Raw genomic sequence first — 19,278 nt, 5'->3', positions numbered from 1 at the left:
TTGACGGTTTTTAAAGAGTTGTGTTTATCTGCTAGTTCATAAGAGTGTGACTAATTCTTCCTATTAGGTTTTCATTTGTCTTAAACCTCTAAATCATACAGGAAAATGGAATTACATTTAAAAACTTTCAAACTCAACTTCAATCACATTCAGCACTTAACTAGCACCTCTAGGATGTGACTGTTCAAAAGGCACTACCTCCAAGATCCCAGCATAGAAGAGTTTCAGTTCCCATCTCCTCTCAGAATATTAATTTTATTTCAAAAAGAAAACATGGGAAAGTCATGTAGAAAGGTATAGAAAGAGAAATGAACTAAACCTGAGTCAGGAGATCTAGATCTAGTTCTAGTTCACATTTGCTGTAAATAGCTATTTGACTTTGGAACTTCTCTTAGCTTTAATTTATTTGTACCTAACCAGAGAGTGATGATGTAGGTTATTTCTGAAGACCCCCTTAGTTCTATAAACCCTGTGGTTCTCAACAAGAGGAAAATAGGAATAACAGGACTTTGGAACTTCTCTTAGCTTTAATTTATTTGTACCTAACCAGAGAGTGATGATGTAGGTTATTTCTGAAGACCCCCTTAGTTCTATAAACCCTGTGGTTCTCAACAAGAGGAAAATAGGAATAACAGGGGCAGAAACCAAGTTAAGGAAACTCAACCAACACATTTCGGATTCACATTCACCCACTATAGCTAATCTAATCAATCCATGTGTGTCTAAAAGAATTAAAGTCAGTCAGAAGTATAAAGAGAAATAAGGAAACAAAATGAAGAAGATAGGCCCTAAGAATTCCATTTCTTTCCTTAACCTTTGCTCTAATTTGTCAGGGGAAAAAAAAACTAAGAGTATCAGGAGAGCCCCACCAGATGAGGCATGCATTTTTCCAGGCCGTTTTTAACTCTTATATAACCAAGTAATTGTTTGTGAGAGGGTAGAGTTGTCTAATACACTAATTTCACTCTCCCAAATGGTAGAAATCACTGGAACAATCTATGCTTTATTAGTTGACTTTCTCATTTATCTCCTTCAGCTTGCTATTTTATTATTCAAGAAGCTATAAACTTGGAGCATTCATATGTAGTCCCTTTCATAGCTCCTATATTAAAATGCTAATATTATTGGACTACTACGAAACACTATTGTTCTGTTTCCCCATTATTAGCCAGCTTTCCCCAGGACTTTTGTGTTTTACATAAGACGAATACAATAGATCTATAACTAAATTTAATTATCTATATAAAACAATACCCTTAATCCCATCCTGGCTTGATATGTAGAGCCATTTTTTTTAATCAAAATATATAAAAATAAAGTACATTTGATGTATCTTTTCAGAGAGAAAACTTTTCTGTGATTTCCCCTGACAGGAACTGTTTCTTCTCTGGAAAAAAACATTGTGTCCAACTACAATTTTCTTCATTTCATCCTCACCTTTTTCTGGTCTACCCAATATAGGAGGAGTACCAGCATCATAATGGCCAGAGGCAGCTTCATCAGAAAGCTAATGAAGCTTAAGCTTCAGGGCCCTTCCCTTGCACAGAACCCCTTTGAAATCCCTGGGAAGAACCTGTACAATTTTGTTCTTATAATTTGTATTATTGAACCCAAGAGTTGTTGTAAATGTACTCACAACTGTATACATTTTAGGCTCCACAAAACCTGGATCTATCCCTGATAATGTCCTAGATGTAATTAAGCATTCTTTCTTGTTAAGGAGATATGTTTATCTAGTCATGTGATAGACTGTCTGAAGATAAATACATTGTTAGCCCCAAACTAGAAGTGTAAGATCATTAAGGTCAAATTTAAAGATGATATGGTTCCTCTTATAATGGCAGATCATCAGACGATACCATATAAGCTAATAGAACATACAAGGCTTCCCTTTGCTTTGTAGAAAATTCAGAAACATGTAATATTTTACCGGAAGTATAATGTTAAATTAATGATTCAAGATAAATTCTACAGACCTTGTTCCACCTGTAGTTTTAAGAGATCAGCTTTCAGGGTAAGGAGGTCCCATTGTAAAATGTGCAAGTGAATTGTGTGCAATCTGTTGGATAAGAATTGGTGAATTAGTGGCAAAGAAAGGTAGATCATATCTAGTGATCACTCATGCAGTTCGACAGATCCACATGGAGGCTGAAAGAATCTATGTAGACCTCAAAATGCAGTGAAAACAGCACAATCATATATGACTGGGAAAAACAAAAAAATCCACCTGGTGTTCATTTGCATGTCAATACCCAGAACTTTCTGTCAGTTCATCACTTTTTCAAAATGCTGAAAGGATTTTTTTTTAAACTGAATGGTTTGGCATAACGGTGGGGGCTGCTGATTCCTTTCTCTGTCCTTGAGTGTTTACTGCCAGGAAATCCTGACCAACATTGATTGCCAAGGGGTTAAAGTCACATTGTTGTTAAATTGGGAGAGAATATTAGCAGGATTTTGTGCCCTATGCTCAACTATCACAGAGTTTCAATAACAGGAACCTGGGGCTTTATATGAGGGGACAGGGGAAGTCAAGGGGAAGAGTCACAGGGTGATTTATCAGGGCATAGTTCCAGATAAATTCCTTACATGGAGGTAGAAGAATTTTATCCATATATTCTGTGCCAAAAAATCTAATTGTTGAGCAGAAGCTCATCCAGAAGTTGAAGTGGGTAGTTCTAGGTACAGTATTTCCATATATGAAGAGGCAATGATTTTATATTCTTATAATTTGTACTCATGCATGTGCGGGTAGACTTTTCAGGTATCCATACCATGAGATTCTCATAGCAAAGAAAGCTAGTATTTCATTAACACAAACTATAATAAACTGCAAAACTCCTGGAGGACAGAAACCACATTTTCTCTAGGCTCTGTAAAAGTAACTTTTTCTCATGATTAGAATCTAACATTCTGGGAAAACTCAGCACATTTTCATGGATGTGACTTACTAGCCACTCTGCCCTTTTTTCCTCTCCCACTAATAATATCAATCCTGAAGTGGGAAGGGAGAAGCAAAATGTTCAAAAACATAGTAAGCACTATTTTCTCCTGATTTACTTGAAGAATTAGTTAGAGGCACCAGGCAAACTTATTCTTGGGTCCTTATATCCATCCTCCTTTTTATTTTGCTAAGTAACACAAGTGAATTGAATTTTTTAGTTAAAAAAGTAAGTTAGAATTTCTGGAATAACTCCAGTGAATGGTGTTGAAATAATACGCAATTTTGGAAATTTACTCAGCATCTAAGAGTCCTTAGTGTTAGTGTTACATAGAACAGACTTAATAGTTTGGTGGAAATTATAGACCTGTAGAGATTAATAGTTAGAATCTCCAAACCAGTAGGTCTTGAAACTGGCTACCACTGCCACTCATGGCACCTGCTTCTGCTTGCCAACGAGGAGAGAATTCTCAGCATCTCTGCTAAAAAGAAACCTTATTTTTAGCACATTGAAGACTCCATGTTCAGTGTATGTGCTTGTGTGCATGCATGCTCACACATATCTGCTCACACACCACACATACACACCACACACACACTCTGCAGAGAAATGCAACTAGAATATCCTCAAGAGAAGAGATGGTAACCTCCAATTTATAAACCCCCCTCAACTGAAATATTTGTAGCCTAAAAAGATGACTTTCCTAAAGTCACATAGTTAACCACAGAACAAAAGCTAGAACCCAAGTACCCCCAATTCTTATTCCAGTGCTTCTGTATATATGCACTTATTTGAATAGGTTTGGGATTTTATTCCTTATATAGTTCAGTATATACAGTGCATATAAAGTACTGTCCCTTCTCAACCAGAGTAGCCTTGAGAGTTTTCACAATGATGAACCTTTGGTTAGTTCTGTACAAAAAAAAAAAAATGCAAGAGAGAGATCATTTCATGACTAACACAACTTGCTTTTGAAAGCAGCCTATTGCAAACCTCAGTAACCAATGCACATGTTTTATTATTTGACCTTTAAGAACAGATATTTTGAAAAATAAGTTCAAAACTCTTTATTTTGCCACTCTTTGCAGCACTTACCTACAGGCCTTATACATCTGCTCTCACTGAAACAGATTGCTTCCAGAGCATTAAAAAAAGAAATAGGCATCTTCTTGGCTCAATATTCCTAGTCAGCTTTCAGACCAATTTTTTTGTAATTAAGTATATTTTACATGCACACTGTTTCATTCGAGATCTCAGTAGATTTAATCTCAAACTGCAAGGTTACTTTATGTTTAAGTAGGTCTGTTCAACCCTGGGTTGCTGAAATGATTTTTTACTGAAAGAGGTTAAAAATATACTCTCTTGAAAACCAAGATAAACAATAGATTTTATATCATTTTTAAAATTGATGACAAACATTCCTCAAACAACAGAAATTAAACTATTAGCCAGTCATGGGTAGTGTTGCAGGATGAGTTGAAGGAACAGAAGACCAAAACTGGGAAAACATCTTCAGTCCCAGAAGGCAATTAGGAGGAATAATCAAGAGATAAGGGTATTTTGTCATTATTAAGTGTTGGCTCTTTAAAGATTTTAGCTATTAAAGCAAATGTGTATAAAGAAACTGGGATTCTATTTACTGTGAATTAGAAATCTCCAACTCAGCCACTTTTTCCTCTTTTTTTTATTTGCAGCCATTTGTTATCTATGATATGAATTCCTTAATGATGGGAGAAGATAAAATTAAGTTCAAACACATCACCCCTTTGCAGGAGCAAAGCAAAGAGGTGGCCATCCGCATATTTCAGGGGTGTCAATTTCGCTCAGTGGAAGCTGTGCAAGAGATCACAGAATATGCCAAAAGTATTCCTGGTTTTGTAAACCTTGACTTGAATGACCAAGTAACTCTCCTAAAATATGGCGTCCATGAGATCATTTACACAATGCTGGCTTCCTTGATGAATAAAGATGGGGTTCTCATATCAGAGGGCCAAGGATTCATGACAAGGGAGTTTCTGAAGAGCTTGAGAAAGCCCTTTGGTGACTTTATGGAGCCCAAGTTTGAGTTTGCTGTGAAGTTCAATGCACTGGAATTAGATGACAGCGACTTGGCAATATTTATAGCTGTCATTATTCTCAGCGGAGGTAAGATACATCTTTGATTTTCCGTGAAAGAGGGTGGGATGGTGGTGGAATAGCTGAAAGTTTTTTTTACTTTCTTAGTGTTACTCAATGTTTCTTTTCTCTCTTTACTCACTGTACTTTCCATACAGAAAATGCCAATGGCATAATGCCCCAAAAGTGTCACCGCGCATGTAAAATACCAAGAAAAAATATCATAGATTTGCTGGTTGAAGGCTATGGCTAATCCAGGCTCTTTTCTTTTAACCCTCATAACATTTTTGCCAGTCAAATTCAAACATGGAAGATAAATTCCCTCTTCTCCTTTTTCTTTCTCCTTATTTTCTTTTTTCCTTGTCTTTTTCCTCTCCTTTCCAGAAGGCCAATCTAATATTCATTTAAGTAAAGGTATGTATAATTTTGCTTAAGATGATGCTCACTTGCCATAAAGAAAACATTACTAAATGTTTTCGGTCAAATTATGCTCCTGCCCCACCATCAGTAAGATATTTCTTTGAATTGCTTTAGCAATATCAGGAAACAAGGCATAAATATATATACCATGTACTGACCTCTACCTACTCTCTCATGTATATCCCTCTGATTGCTTCCCTTAAAGTACCTCAGTGAGGTGGTTGGCTGTGATTAAGAATGCAATCTGAACCAAAAAACAGAGAGCAGAGAAATAAATTGAGTTACTTAGCAATTCATTGTATTTTTGGCCTTGCAAGTAGATGATCTAACTAACCAACTCCAAAAGCCAAGTTTTATACTAAATGCTACTTTCATTGGCCTCTCACATGTTTCCAACTTGAATAGAAGAAAGTTTACTGTCATCTTGCTCTATAAAAACTGTTTTCAATGACAAGTTTTCATTACTAAAATGGAGTTCAGGTGAGCTTTTTATGTGTACTTACAGAATATTCTCTGTGAAAACTGATGTGGTGGGGGGTCCTATAAATATAGACATAAGCTGTGTGTAAATGTGCAGGGTATTATAAAGAACACAGTCCACTGTATTGTCCTTTGTTGTCCAATTACTTGAGAGCAGAATGCTTCTGAAATCAGGTGTATAGTGTAATAATAATAATAATCACCTATTAAGTACTCATTGTGTTCTAAGCACTTCATACACATTCATTTAATTCTTACAACCCAATGAGGTCAATACCCTTTTGCAAACAAGGAAACCAAAATACTGAAAGATTCAATCTTTTGCCCAGGGTCACAAAGCTAGCAAAAGGTGGAGGCAGGATTATAAACACAGGCAGTCTGGCTCGAGTCTGTACTGATACTGCCCTTTACCAGGGTACAAACAGATAACAGTATGGCACATGTTCACTTTGGAACTCTAAGTCCAGTGTCAAGTTGTAACTCACTTAAAAATTACTTTTTTGGTGTTATGTTTAATGTAACAAGAATATATTATCCAACATGTTTTAATATCTTGACTGAATCTACTTCTTAAACAAATTAACCCTTGATCCTATTGGAACTATGATTAATTCAGCAAACAAAAATGAGACTCCAGATTATTTGAGGTTCACTGAGAGGAAAAGATTAAAACCATATTAGAAGACAAGTTAATATTGTTTAACTAGCTAATACTTTAAGGCATATTGTATTTTTAATGAAAAATAGAAATAAAATTATTAACATTTGATATATTTCTAAGATTTTTCCTAAGCATATTATATATATCATGTATGCATTCCTTTCTTTGCTTAATGTTTTCCCATGTCATTACATACTCTTTGTTAATAGTTTTTATTCATTTTTAAAAATAAAAGTAATACTTGCTCATTAGATAATTCAAAGAATACAGAAGGGTGGAAGTGGAAAGTAAAGGTCTCTTTCCTCAGAATAAAACTGGATTAACAAAGTCCTTTTTCTCCTACCACAAATTTTCTATGCATGTGTTAGCATATATTTATATATATATATGCTATTATTTTTAAATTATTTACTATTATTCTTTTAAGAAATGGAGTAAGCAGGGATGAGGTTAAAGTGCAATATGAGCAACTAGTACTACTTTCTGCTCCCCAACTTTGTGCTCCTTTACAATCGGCCCTTTGGAGAAGTTATTGAAACAGTTGGTGGTAAACAATTTGGAAGATCACAGCAGATATTTGAAAATGGAGTAGTTTGCTCACACATGTGAAGTGCAGTGGAAGGCATTCATTTTTCTAGCCTCACCATCTCTCTGAGTTGTTTTTGTAACTGTGGAAGGCCGCAAAAAAAAGTTCTGGAGGCTGAATGTCCAATATCAAAGTACCAACATGGTTGTATCTTGGAGAGAGCCCTCTTTCCGTTTCATTGCCAGTGCCTTCTCACTGAGTCCTCACATGGTGGAAGGCCTATGCTACCATTTTAAATGACTCTAAAATATTTCATTTTATAAAGAACCATGACCAACTAAATTATTTCCCTATTTATGTTTAGGTTGCTTATAATTTATTATAAAAGCCTATAGAAAAAAATATAGAAAATTACTGAAAACGTGTTCCAAGTTTTGCTGTAGTGAACATTCTTGTATGTAAATTTCTGTTCATATTTCAGATTATTTTCTTATTTCAAATGGCCAGAAATGGAATTGCTGGGTAGATGGCTATGAACATTTTTAAGTCTTTTGTTACATCATTATCAGATCGTTTTCCGTAAAATTGGTACCAGTTTATATTCCCATCACAGATACTGAGGGAGGCATTTGAAATAAACTATTCAAAGATGCTTTGTTTCCAACAAGGAAACATTTAGATAAGAAACAATCATGATAATTCTGGGCTTTTTGAACCTGAGCAGTTTTGTTTTATGGGCACATGAGACAACAGTGTGGTTTCATCTAGAAAAATACCATTAGTACCCCTATTTTACAAGCTAGATTACTTAATCAGTGATTTGTTAGGCCTTTAAGTTTTTCATTAATAGCCAAAAAAAAAATAGTTCTGTGAATAGCTTGGTTCAGTGTAATAGATATTTCAGGCAGGCTTTCACTATGAAAATTAAAAATGGTGCCATTTAAATGCAGATGCTGTATAAATGTGTTCTTTTAGCCTTTCACCATCTTCACAGTGACCTATATCCAGATCTCACTGAATCCTCACAATAGTGAATGAAATCTGAAGGTAGCAGTAAATCATAGATTATTAAAATCTTATATCTGTGGTTATAATAAGAAAACCCTGTGAATAATTTTAGACTCACTTAAAAAAAAAAAAAGAATTTCCCATTGACTAGCATATCACAAAAGACAAACCCTGTCCTGATCAAAGTTTTCTTTTGTAGATGAAGTCCACTTACAGTAAGTCATTGGATAAAAAGGTATAAACTGAACCCCATGTTTATTTAGTACATAGGAATTTTATTCTGTTCCTTAGTCAGAGAAGCTGATTGGGCACAGGTCAGAGAAGGAACTGCTCAACTCCTTCTAAATCCAAATGCTGGATTCCAGTAAGATCAGAATCCCAGTCTCCTGTAGATGGTAAGATCAGTATCCCAGTTTGTGGTTTGTTGGAGTGTGTCATGTAATTTCTTATTAGTTTTCATTGTTTTCCTATTGGATTTTCCAGAAAAGGAAAACATTCACATAAGTAAGAGGTTTTAATCCAATCAACAGATTTCTGATCCTACCCAATCTCAACAAGAGTAATTATTTTCTCCTCTGCAATTTATTCTGATGTCTATAAATATCTTTAGTGATTTTGGGGTGGAGAGAGTGCTTTTTTCAGAGATCCATTGACTTCATTCTGGACTAGCTTTACAATCAAGAACACTTCATTCTGGTGAAGGCACTATAACACTAGACTTAAGGAAGAATGGGGAGATGGGCATGATGTAAGAATAGGACGGTAAGGAATTGGGGAGGTTAAAGGGAGGCCCCAGAGGACATAAAGGGGACTTTTTGGATGAAAGTACCTGATTTGACCCAACAAGTATTTGCTGAGGAAACTAGAGTTGCTACAGTCAGATCACTGTCACTCAGCTTCAACCCTGGAAACTGCTGATAACATTAGATGTGGTACTTAGATTGGCCTGGTGCTTAGCATCTCTACTACTTACTCAGCTTTCAAACCAAGGTTGTGAGGAAGATGACCCAGTTCTTGTCAAGTTTCTTTCCTCTCTCTCTTTCTCCTCTGAGCCTGAGGCAAGAATGAGACTAAAAAGAACATCAACACTCTAGAAACAAAGGAAAGCACTGTGTACATTTTAAGAATATTTCATACTCACTCTCTCAGTAGATCCTGACAATTCTGTATTTTTATTCTCATTTCATAAAAAGAAAGTGAGGGTCATAGACTTAAGCAATTTGCCTAAGATCTAACAATTAGTGAGCAGTGCAACTAGGACTGAAACCCAGGTGTTCTGTCACCTCCATGTGCCCCGTCTGCAACAAACCCTGCCCTCTGCTACCTGGCTAGTGGATTGTGACTAACCTTCATATTTGTGTTGGGGTCCACAACCTGTGCTCCCTTCATGATACTCTCTAAGCTATAGATATACTCATAATCCATACCTTATTCCTTGATATTTATGATGAGTAATAGTTTCCCTTGCTGCCTGTATTCCCACTGACTGGATGGGTGGCGTCAAGAGTAATAAAACTGCCTCCAGCGAGGGCAGGTTTGCAGCTGGCGCCACAGCATCATGCCAGCCACACATGTAAACTCCCAAAACCTACCCAGCAGCCAAAGCCAAGTGGCTCAGTAAAGCTGACAAGCCCCAGGACGCTCCATTGGACACTTTGCCCCTTTGAGCATTTGCTATTTGGTGAAGAAAAAGCATAGGAGGGTTCCAGCTGGAACTCTACAACAGGAAAAAGCTCTTTTTGTTAATTCAAAACAGTTTGGAATTCATTACAGTTCTTCCCAAACTTCCAAGATATGGGGGAGGAAATTCACTAGATTTTATAATCTATTTTTCTAGGCAGATTGCCATCACCATCCTAATGACAGAGAGGCTATAAATATTGATACAATGGCCATAGATGGCAAGTCATCCAGCCTCCTCCTTTACTCTCTTGAGTCTGGCTTGGCTATCCAAACCACCTATATAGCAGCTTCTTTTTCCAGCAATCCTAGCCATGTTCTTTCTCTGTGAAGCAATTTTGGACAGCTGTTCTTGGAGTGATCATGTGTTTCTGCTGTCGAGTGGGCAGGGACAAGAGGGTACAAGAAAGGGGAATTGTTCTCATAGTTATACATTTTCAGATCAAGGGAAAATTGATATCCTATGAAATTTTGGATAGCTGCTAATCCCATATGTCAATAACCTGGGTTCCATTTCTCACCCTTGGTCATGACTATACAGTATATATAAGTATAGATACAGATTTAGACTTAGGTATAGACTTTTAAATTTGTTGGAATGAGAATAGAATCAAAGCAAAGCCCCTGACCCAGAATAAGTACTTAATAAATGCTTGTTGAATGAATAATAATCAAATATTAATAATAACTAGCACTTATTGGCTACTTCACTATGTGCCAGAATTTATGCTAAGCACTTTACATATATTCATAATCTTTATTTAATCTATCCTGCAGCTCTACAAAGTCTACTATCCCCCATTTAACAGATGGAGAAAGTAGAAGTTTAAAGGAATTAAGCAACTTGCCCAAGGTCATAGAGCTACTAAGTGGTGAGGCCAAGGTTCAGATCCAGGTCTCCTGAACTTAAAACTGATGCCTGCCTTGGCTGGTGGCTCAGGTGGTTGGTGCATCATTCTGTACACCAAAAGGCTGCAGGTTCAACTCCTGGCCAGGGCACATGACTAGGTTGTAGTTTTGAGCCCCAGATGGGGCATGTGTGGGGAGCAGCTAATTGATGTTTTTCTCTCACATCAATATTTTTCTCTCTTCCTTCCTCTCTCTCTGATCAATAAAAACATATCCTCAGGTGAGAATTAAAAAAAAAACCTGATGCCTTTAACTACTATTGCCTTTTGTGTGGTTTGATGGGGGAGCATCCCAGTTAATTACCTTGGTCTTAGAGTTCTTTGGTAGTTATCCAAAACTATCTATTTTCATATTGCCTCCAAATATTTTAATCAAGAATTTCCAGGTTATAGTCTAGATATTGCTTACGAATATGCAAAGCCCTTCTTAACACATGATTTTAACCTAACAAAATTACACCCTAGGCTCTGGGAAGAAATGCGGCCCAGTGAGAACACTGAAGCCTGGTGTTATATTCTTAAATTTGTTCAGGTTGCATGGCCCCTGAAATAATATCACTGTTTGCAAAGCACCCCCACAAAACCTGATGATAAGCTTTAAATAACTGAGTAAATACGTTCACGCTTAATCAGGTACCATCTTACACCAGCTTCTAATAGAGATAAGTGGTTGCAGAAAAACTTATGAGAGAAATTTAAAATTGTTACAGTACCATCCAGTAACTTAATTCCTTCCTACCCATTAGAAACAATCAAAATGACACTGGTTCAGTTGTAGCAGCAGAACACCTCATTCCAGCTCACAGAACACTAACGTTCCACAGGCACAGAGTTTGAGGAACTCTGGGTTTGTGAGTGTCCCATCACTCTGCCCCATTCCCAGCTGCCTTTCAAAATCTTGAGGATATTTCCAGCGCATGTGTAATCTTTCCATTTTACTGAAGAACTATTTCTACTAGTTAGAATGGACATACAGCACAAAGTAGATATGCCTGAGTGGGCCTACACTTTTCTTGAGGAAACCCCAGGTTAGGGGGTCTGTAATTCTGCATGGTCCAGTGGCCCCCACATCTTCTTTCTGTGTTACTATCATCCTTATTAGTTAACTGGGAGGATACAAAACCCAAAGTAGTCTAAGATTTAGGTATTAAAAATACTATGAATCATAGTGAGCCAACTTTCTTTTATTCTCCTGTTCCAATTAAATATTCAGCCACCTTATCCATATAGCTTTTTTGGACAAGACTCAGGCTAGCGTCTAACTGGTGAGAGTTATTTTTCTGAATCTTTTCAGGATATTGAGAATAAACAAGAACATCTGATTTCTCACATGGCTAAGTTTTAAGCAGGATAGTCAAAAAGTATTATTACATGGTTCAAATCCCCCATCCAAGCCATGACTATGTCAGAGAGTAATAGCATTCATTTACTAATTGAAAAACAGTTAGTGGGCACCTTTGTTGTGTCTGTAAATTTCATGCTGCTCTTCCCTTCTGCCGTTCTACTCCTCCCCCCATGCTGCCGTGGTCAGTGGGGAAACCCTGCCAGATAGCCAGTGTGGCTTTGAATAATGACTCAATTTGAGCTATCTAGAAATGCCCCATTAGTTCACCCTTTTCATAACATCATGGATTTGGCTTAGACAGAAATGAAGTGTATTTATAAGTTCTCTACTGGCACTCAAAATCTGAAAACCAGAGAGCTGGGGGTTGGGGTGGAGGATAGGGAGAAGATGGAATATACTAGAAACATCTGTGAAACTTAAAAATATACACACAGATATACTTAGTCTTTTGCTGTTTGTAGAATATAGAAAAATCTTTATCCATGATTGCTTCAGAAATAAAATTCCCTCCTCACCATGGGCCTAGTAAGCTGGGATCATTTTAGTGAGTGAGCAAAGGATTGTATTTGACCCCAGAGACAGACATGGGATTGAAAGCCAAACTGCTGAGTCATTCCTGTCACCACACCGGCAGTCTTGGAAAAGGTTCAGTCAGTCAGTCAGTGGGCCGCTTTTTGGAGTACTTTATCATTTTGGGTTCTCACAATGTGTGTTTAAACTCTGGGTGACCCCAGGCAGCCTTCCAGACTGGCACAATTCACCAAGACATTCAGACAGATCATCTGCAAGTGAGAAAGAATGAAACCAAGGACTGGTTCAAGCCACTCATAACAGAAAGGCCAATGCAGGTAGTGAGGGAGTCACGTACTCCTAGGGGAAGCACCTTTCAAGGGTCTTGCCAGCTCACAAATAATTACACCAGAAGAGAGGCAGAATGGTGCATCGGAATCACATGGGCAACCCTGAGTTCAAAAACTCCCCACCCGACTACTAACTAGATGTGTAATTTCAAGCAATTATTTACCTCTCTGAGCCTTAATTTCCTTATCAGTGCCCTAAGTAAATGAAATAACATTATGTGAAGTCTTTGGCACAATGCCTGGGATATGTTAAGCACACAACAAATGCTCATTTTCCCTTTTCCCTTCTATGATATAATTAGAAGTAGTATCTCCATTCAATTCTGCCAAATTGCTTATTTCCACCAATAGCCATTCTTAAAATTCTTATTACAATATAAATACCCCCAGAGAGATATCAACTAATCCTTTTATCAGCTATCACTTTAAGGGGATTAGTTGTGGATTGAGAACAAAACCCCAAGGGAAAGAGATATGGAGAAAGGGAGAGGGGCCTGAAAAATTGAGAGGAGAACACTAAACCCCCTCGCCCCGATGCAGATAGGGAATAGGAGTGGGGTGGGTTTCCACACTCCTACAATTCTGATTAGGTTTGGAGGGACATTATGTGTTGAGAGGTTATATTTAGAGATTACAGATCATGCCTATGTTTTGAGGTTCTTCTCAAGGACGTTGGAAAGAAGACATGGGGATGGTGCAGAGAACTAATACTTGGCCCATTTTTATTTTTGGTTTGCTGTTGACATTTCTAGAGGTTGAGGAAGCCAGGGAGAGTAGTCGGCCTGGGAGCATGAGTGTGTCCAGCTCAATGAGAAAGAAGAAGTCATTCCCCTTTGTCTCTGCTCCAGCCTTTCCTCTGCCTCCCACCCTTCCAGTCCTGGTTAAACCCAGTGTTGGATATAGAAGGAGCAGAAATATATCTACGTTCCTAGGCTTGGGGGAAGAACACACTGCTTTTTTGGTCCTGGCACTGAGAAAAGGAACACAGTAGATAATGAAGCTTCAATTGATTGACCTCCAGTGACAGAACAGCAAGGGAACCCTAATCCCAGGGTGAAAGGAGATAGGAAAGACAAGGAGGTCCCAAGGGCAGGATTGAAATCTCAAGTCCCTTTTCCAGTCTGAGAGACCTGGAAATAAAGCAGAGCCCAAGCTTACTTCACTATAGATACCATGAAGCAAAGAAGTAAGCTTTGAACACAGCATACAGGAAAATGCTACCCACCTGGTGATTTAGATGTCTTTGTGTTGTGTTGTAGTTTGAGAGGGGACTTTTTTGGAGGGGGTAGTTGAGCATTTAAGATAAGGGGACTTGGTGTGGAATTAGCATCTTACTGGGCAGATGAAAGAAAATATTGCCCGGGCTTGGTTTCGTGGTGCTGGTTACCTACCTCCACCATCCTAACCAAATCATATGTGTTATTGTTGTGAAGAGTGGTTCTCATTTGGACACAGAGAAAGCATTTGTTAAATTATTGTTTAAACATGGAAATGTTAGAACATTAACCCACTTCAGAGTGAAGGCTCTACCAGGACTTTGTGCATTGAAGGTGGAATATGTTCATTACAGATGATCTTTATCCATTTGGTAAAGCATTTAAAGTGTTTATAAGATCTCTAAGTTATGTTGTTCCCGTCCCCTGATAGCAGCAGTCAACCAAATTTCTCCTAATACCATCCATTGCTCAGGCTTCTGATTTAGTCTGGCCCGGCTCGGATTTCTAATACCGGATGCCCAGCAAGCTTCAGTCCATGGAATGGAAAGGGAAAAACATATGAGGGGTTGGAGGCAGTGGCTGAGGAGACGGGAGCAATTAATAAACCAAGAATAGGAGAGATAGTAAGAGGACCCAGGAAAATCCAGAGAAATGAGAAAAAGGGTAGGAAAGGAAAAGAGGCGAGTTGTACTATTATAAATAGATAGAGCTAACTTACTGTGTGTCACACACTGAGAGAACTTTTCTTCTGTTAACTCATTTAGTCATCCCAACGACACTATGAGTTTGATTACTGTTACGTCCCCATTTTCTAAATGAGGAAACCAAGGTACAGAGAGGTTAAGGAACTTCGCCAAGATTACCTAGCAAATAAGTTTTAAGGTTGGGATTCCAACTGCTTTTCATTAAAGCAGTAGTACTTGCTCTTGGCCGCACATTAGAGTCACCTGGGAGCTTTTAGAAATATTGAAGGTCGTACCGGAGGCCAAATCAGAATCACTAAAGACAGGACCCAGGTATTAATTAGTTGGTGTGTTTTTAATCTCCCCAGATGATTTCAATGTGTGGCCAAAGTTGAAAATCACTGTACTCCATCAAGCTCCAATTCAAATTTAAATATGAAAAGAACACATGTGAAACTTTCTTACATTATTTTTTCCAAAAGGTGGGATGGTGGGAGGTAATTGCCATAGGCCATACATAGTTTCCCAAAGATAAACTTGACTGAATTCACAGTTTTGCCTAATGCTCACCATGATTCTGATTGTTCGATCAGAAAAGTACTAAAGAATCCCAAACGCCATCTTTTCACAGAGGAAGTGAGTTTGGGAACCAGGACTTCTTTGTTTTGTTGTCATGCTTAAACTATCTTTCGTACGTGCATTAAGCTACAAGAATGAGAACCTTCCCAAACCCCCAAACATGTGTCTGCATCAGGGATTATTTTCTTGCTCTCCTGAATTTATGCTCTTACCCATGACAGCTCAAAAACCTTCCATTTCCCGTGTGTTGATGGCACGCCACCCCTGCTTACACTCCTGACCCATCCCTATGAAAATTGCCTTTATTTGAACAAACACAGAGAATAGTAATATCTTACAAAGTTCCTTAAACTAATTCATTCTCACCATGACCTCACTAAAGAAATACTCATTGTTGTCTTAAAAATTTTAGCCCAAACCTGGGAAAATCAGACTTGTCCAAAATCACAAGGAAGCTAAGTGGAAGACAGGACTCAAATCAAGTCTTCAGTTTCCAAATCCACTGTTTTTTCATTTAACACATCCGTGAATTTAGGAAGCAATGGAATAAAGTAAACTGAAGCGTAAATACAAGGGTGAGATATGAAGTACAAAGTTTCCTAAGTAGCCCTCCCTCCCCTTCAGTTTTCACCCACATTTGAACTAAGGTCTTTCACTGTCCGTGGATCAATTTACAGCTGCCCAGCTGTCAGACTTCTTTTTTCTAAATACTGTGAGAGCAGTCCTTTTCATATTACTAATATCTATCAGAAAGCCAGTAGGGATAGATTGGGAATGCCATGCCAGCACCTCCTAGAACAGAGACAAAACCATTCAATTTGGTTTTTCTGCCTCTCCTTCAGGAGACTGCACTGTGGCCATCTGGTTCCCTAACTAAGACACCTCTGAGTGTGGAGAGAATTTGAATCTGCTTCAGATAAGCACTCCACTTAATGGAACCAGATCTAGATAAGATGGAAGCTTTGTAGATTTGCCCATAATCAACAGTGCTCTCTAATCAATTCCAGCACTGTGTCAATGGAGACCGGAAAGGTTTCTTTCCCAATTCTTTGCAGCCTGGGGAGTAAGGAACCAGTAATTGACTCCAGCTTCCTCCAGTGTTATGTCCTGGAGTAAATCAACACACACTTGCCCAAACAGTCCTTCTAGGCAACCTAGGCCAGTAAAGGGGTCCCTTGACCCTGAGTCTATTCTAGAACTCAATTCTAACCTTCAGCAAGATGCAGGGAGAAGATCTCAGACTGGCCTTCTAAGAATAGTATTTTTTTTTTGTAAGAGCAAGTTTAACTAGAAAGTCACAGAGGTAGAAGTGAGCTCGGGAAGGAATGGGCTCAGAAACAAATTAAAGAGATGAAAGAAGGGGTTCTTGGAACTTAGGAGAGAGAAGGGTAAAGATGATGTGTCTGGTGAGGAAAAGGAAAGGGGTGGGAAAGACGCTGGCATGTATTGAGCTGGTGGGAAGTAGAGAGGAAAGGGAAAGACCCAGGACTGCTCTGGGTGTTTAGACAGATTTTTGTGGCACCTATGTGATACCTTGGTTAGTTCAGTAAGGGTTTGAGTGTGAGTAGAAGGAAAGCGGAAGGAGAAAGATCAGAGAGGGGAACAGGGAACAAGGCCTAATAGCTGACTGGAGGGTGGAGGGTGGAGGGTGGAAGAGCAGTCCTGACCAGTCCCTTTTGTCTTTGACATTAGGGATTGCTTAAGACCACAGGAAGCTTTTTTGCTTTTTAAATAAGCCAGGTGTTCTAAGTTTAATGTGTAAGCTTTGTTAGTACACTTTTCTAATTAGATTGAGTTTGTTTCCCCAGTTTAATTATGTAAACTATGTAAAGGGTATTACAAATAAGAGTTAAAGCTTAGAACTTTTAAATTGAGGGTCTTAGAGATCATTTATCTAGTCTAATTCTTTTCATTTACAAAAAAGAAAATCGAGGCCCAGGGAGCTTAATCAGTTTGCCCAAAGTCACAGGGCTGGTTAGTGAAAGACCTAGAAGTAGAATATACTACTTTTTCCACTCTACTGCACTCCATTTTGCCTTGACTGAGGCTCTGTAAGGACAGTGGGATAGATCTGTAAATGATCTAATTTGTCACTGGAGAAAATATAAATCAGTGGCCACAAAATTTCAGCCAAATTTCATCCATCACATCATAAAAAATAACTTGCCAAAGAGAGTATTGAAAATCCAAACCAGACCCTTCTCCTCTCCTAGAGGGCCCAGTTCCATGTTATTGCATGAAAGCCAAATGTTTCTAGCACACCTGATCAGCTGCACTTCAGGATTTCGTCGTTTGAACTGTCATGATAAATGAAACTTTCTAGGTTAATATAAGCTCTTCAGCAGAAGTTTTGATTCCGTCGATGCTGCTGAAGAGGAAGGAGGAAGGAGAAAAGGCTCTAAGAAGACAATACCCCCGTGAGCTTCTACACAGGGGTGTGCAGTCCCAGCCCCTGGAGGAGCCACGTTTAACACCCATCTTGACACAAAGTGCTGCCGCTTCCGATGCACATATGTTCACACTGCCACAGGCCTTTGAAATCTGGAACATTTGTTCAGGGGATGGATCAGCAATCGTTGAACCAAAGGCACCAATCCAGGACCTGATTTTCCTTGAAGTGTCAGGGGTTTTCACTAGTGCATAGCAACTGTGAGAAAGGCACCCCCCTCCAGGGGCATGATTCTCTAGGTCAGGACTAAATCGTTTTGTTTCATTCTCTGAATTTGAGATTTTTGCTGATGGTTCCAAAATTAAATGCTGAAATTTAAAGAAAAAAGTATATATATTCCAGCCAATAGGACATGTCAGAGAAGTTAGGGGGAAGAAAATCAAACCAAAGGTAACTTTCTGTAATTAAAAAAAGAAACTTAATTTCAGAGAATGTGTTCAGTACCAAAAATCCCACCCTGAGACCATTCTAATATTGCTCTCCTGTGCCTCACTTCAATGGATAAAGATTGCTATAGTTTATTAAATACAGAAAAACACTATTTAAAGGAGATTTCTTCATTGTTTAGTAATCCTGCCTTTAGACTTGTTCACCAACCACAAGAATTATACTTGTCAATGCAGGACTCTTAGCTAGAACAACTTTCTATAACTCATTAACTCAGCCAACTGAGTGCTTTCTCTGTTTCCACTTGATCAGAGAGGATTAGGACATAGTTTCTGCCCTTTGATACCACACAGCTTAGTAGGGGACATAAACAAGAAAATCAGTTCTTACAATACAAGGTAGTAAGAGTTGACTACTGCATAGCGTTTGGAATCAGACAGACTTGGATTCAAATTTCAGCTCTGCCATTTACTAGCAAGTGGCAGATCTTGGGCAAGATTTAACTCTTTTCTCTAAATCTTTGTTTTCCCCTCCATAAAGCACTGACCTCAAGATTAAATGATATATTGTGTATAAAGCACTTAGCACAATCTTTGGAAAATAAATGTAATCAATAACTGTAATCTACTAGTACAGTAGTGATTGAAGTGTTCATAGGGTGTTACAAGATCCACAGAAAGGGGATTGGAAGAATGAGGGAGAAAAAGGGATATTGTCAAGGAAGGCTGCCAGGACATGATGACACGGGCTATATTTTGAAGAATAGGTTGAAGTCAATAAGATGGATGAAGGGAGGTAAGACTTTCAGATAAGAGGAACAGAATCTGCCTAAGCACAGTTGTGAGGGAACATAGGTATCTGAGGGACTTGGTATGGAAATGGCTTAATATGGTTGGAGCAAAGGGATAACTACAGAAACTGAGGCTAGAGGATGAAGGATATTAAAAGGTAAATAAAAACTCTAACACAGTGTTCTAATTTACAGTGAAGGGAAGAAGAGTTAAAATTAGAAAAAGAGGGT

The 19,278-nt window shown here is 38.3% G+C and overlaps 1 protein-coding gene across 6 annotated transcripts in view; it reads left to right on the top strand.

Annotated features, from left to right (window-relative positions):
• Positions 1-19,278, top strand: part of PPARG (peroxisome proliferator activated receptor gamma) — a 145,650-nt gene that overhangs the window by 123,354 nt on the left and 3,018 nt on the right. For all 6 annotated transcript variants that reach the window (XM_045832276.1, XM_045832278.1, XM_045832277.1 and 3 more), the window contains one exon: positions 4,634-5,084. In XM_045832276.1, coding sequence (XP_045688232.1) covers positions 4,634-5,084 — 451 coding nt within the window. The remainder of the gene's footprint in view (positions 1-4,633; positions 5,085-19,278) is intronic.

The sequence above is a fragment of the Phyllostomus hastatus genome, unplaced genomic scaffold (assembly GCF_019186645.2).
Source record: "Phyllostomus hastatus isolate PE091 unplaced genomic scaffold, TTU_PhHast_1.1 phas_contig_16, whole genome shotgun sequence".
Classification (NCBI taxonomy): domain Eukaryota; kingdom Metazoa; phylum Chordata; class Mammalia; order Chiroptera; family Phyllostomidae; genus Phyllostomus; species Phyllostomus hastatus.
Note: the sequence above shows the minus strand (reverse complement) of the source record. Positions and strands in the feature narration are given on the sequence as shown.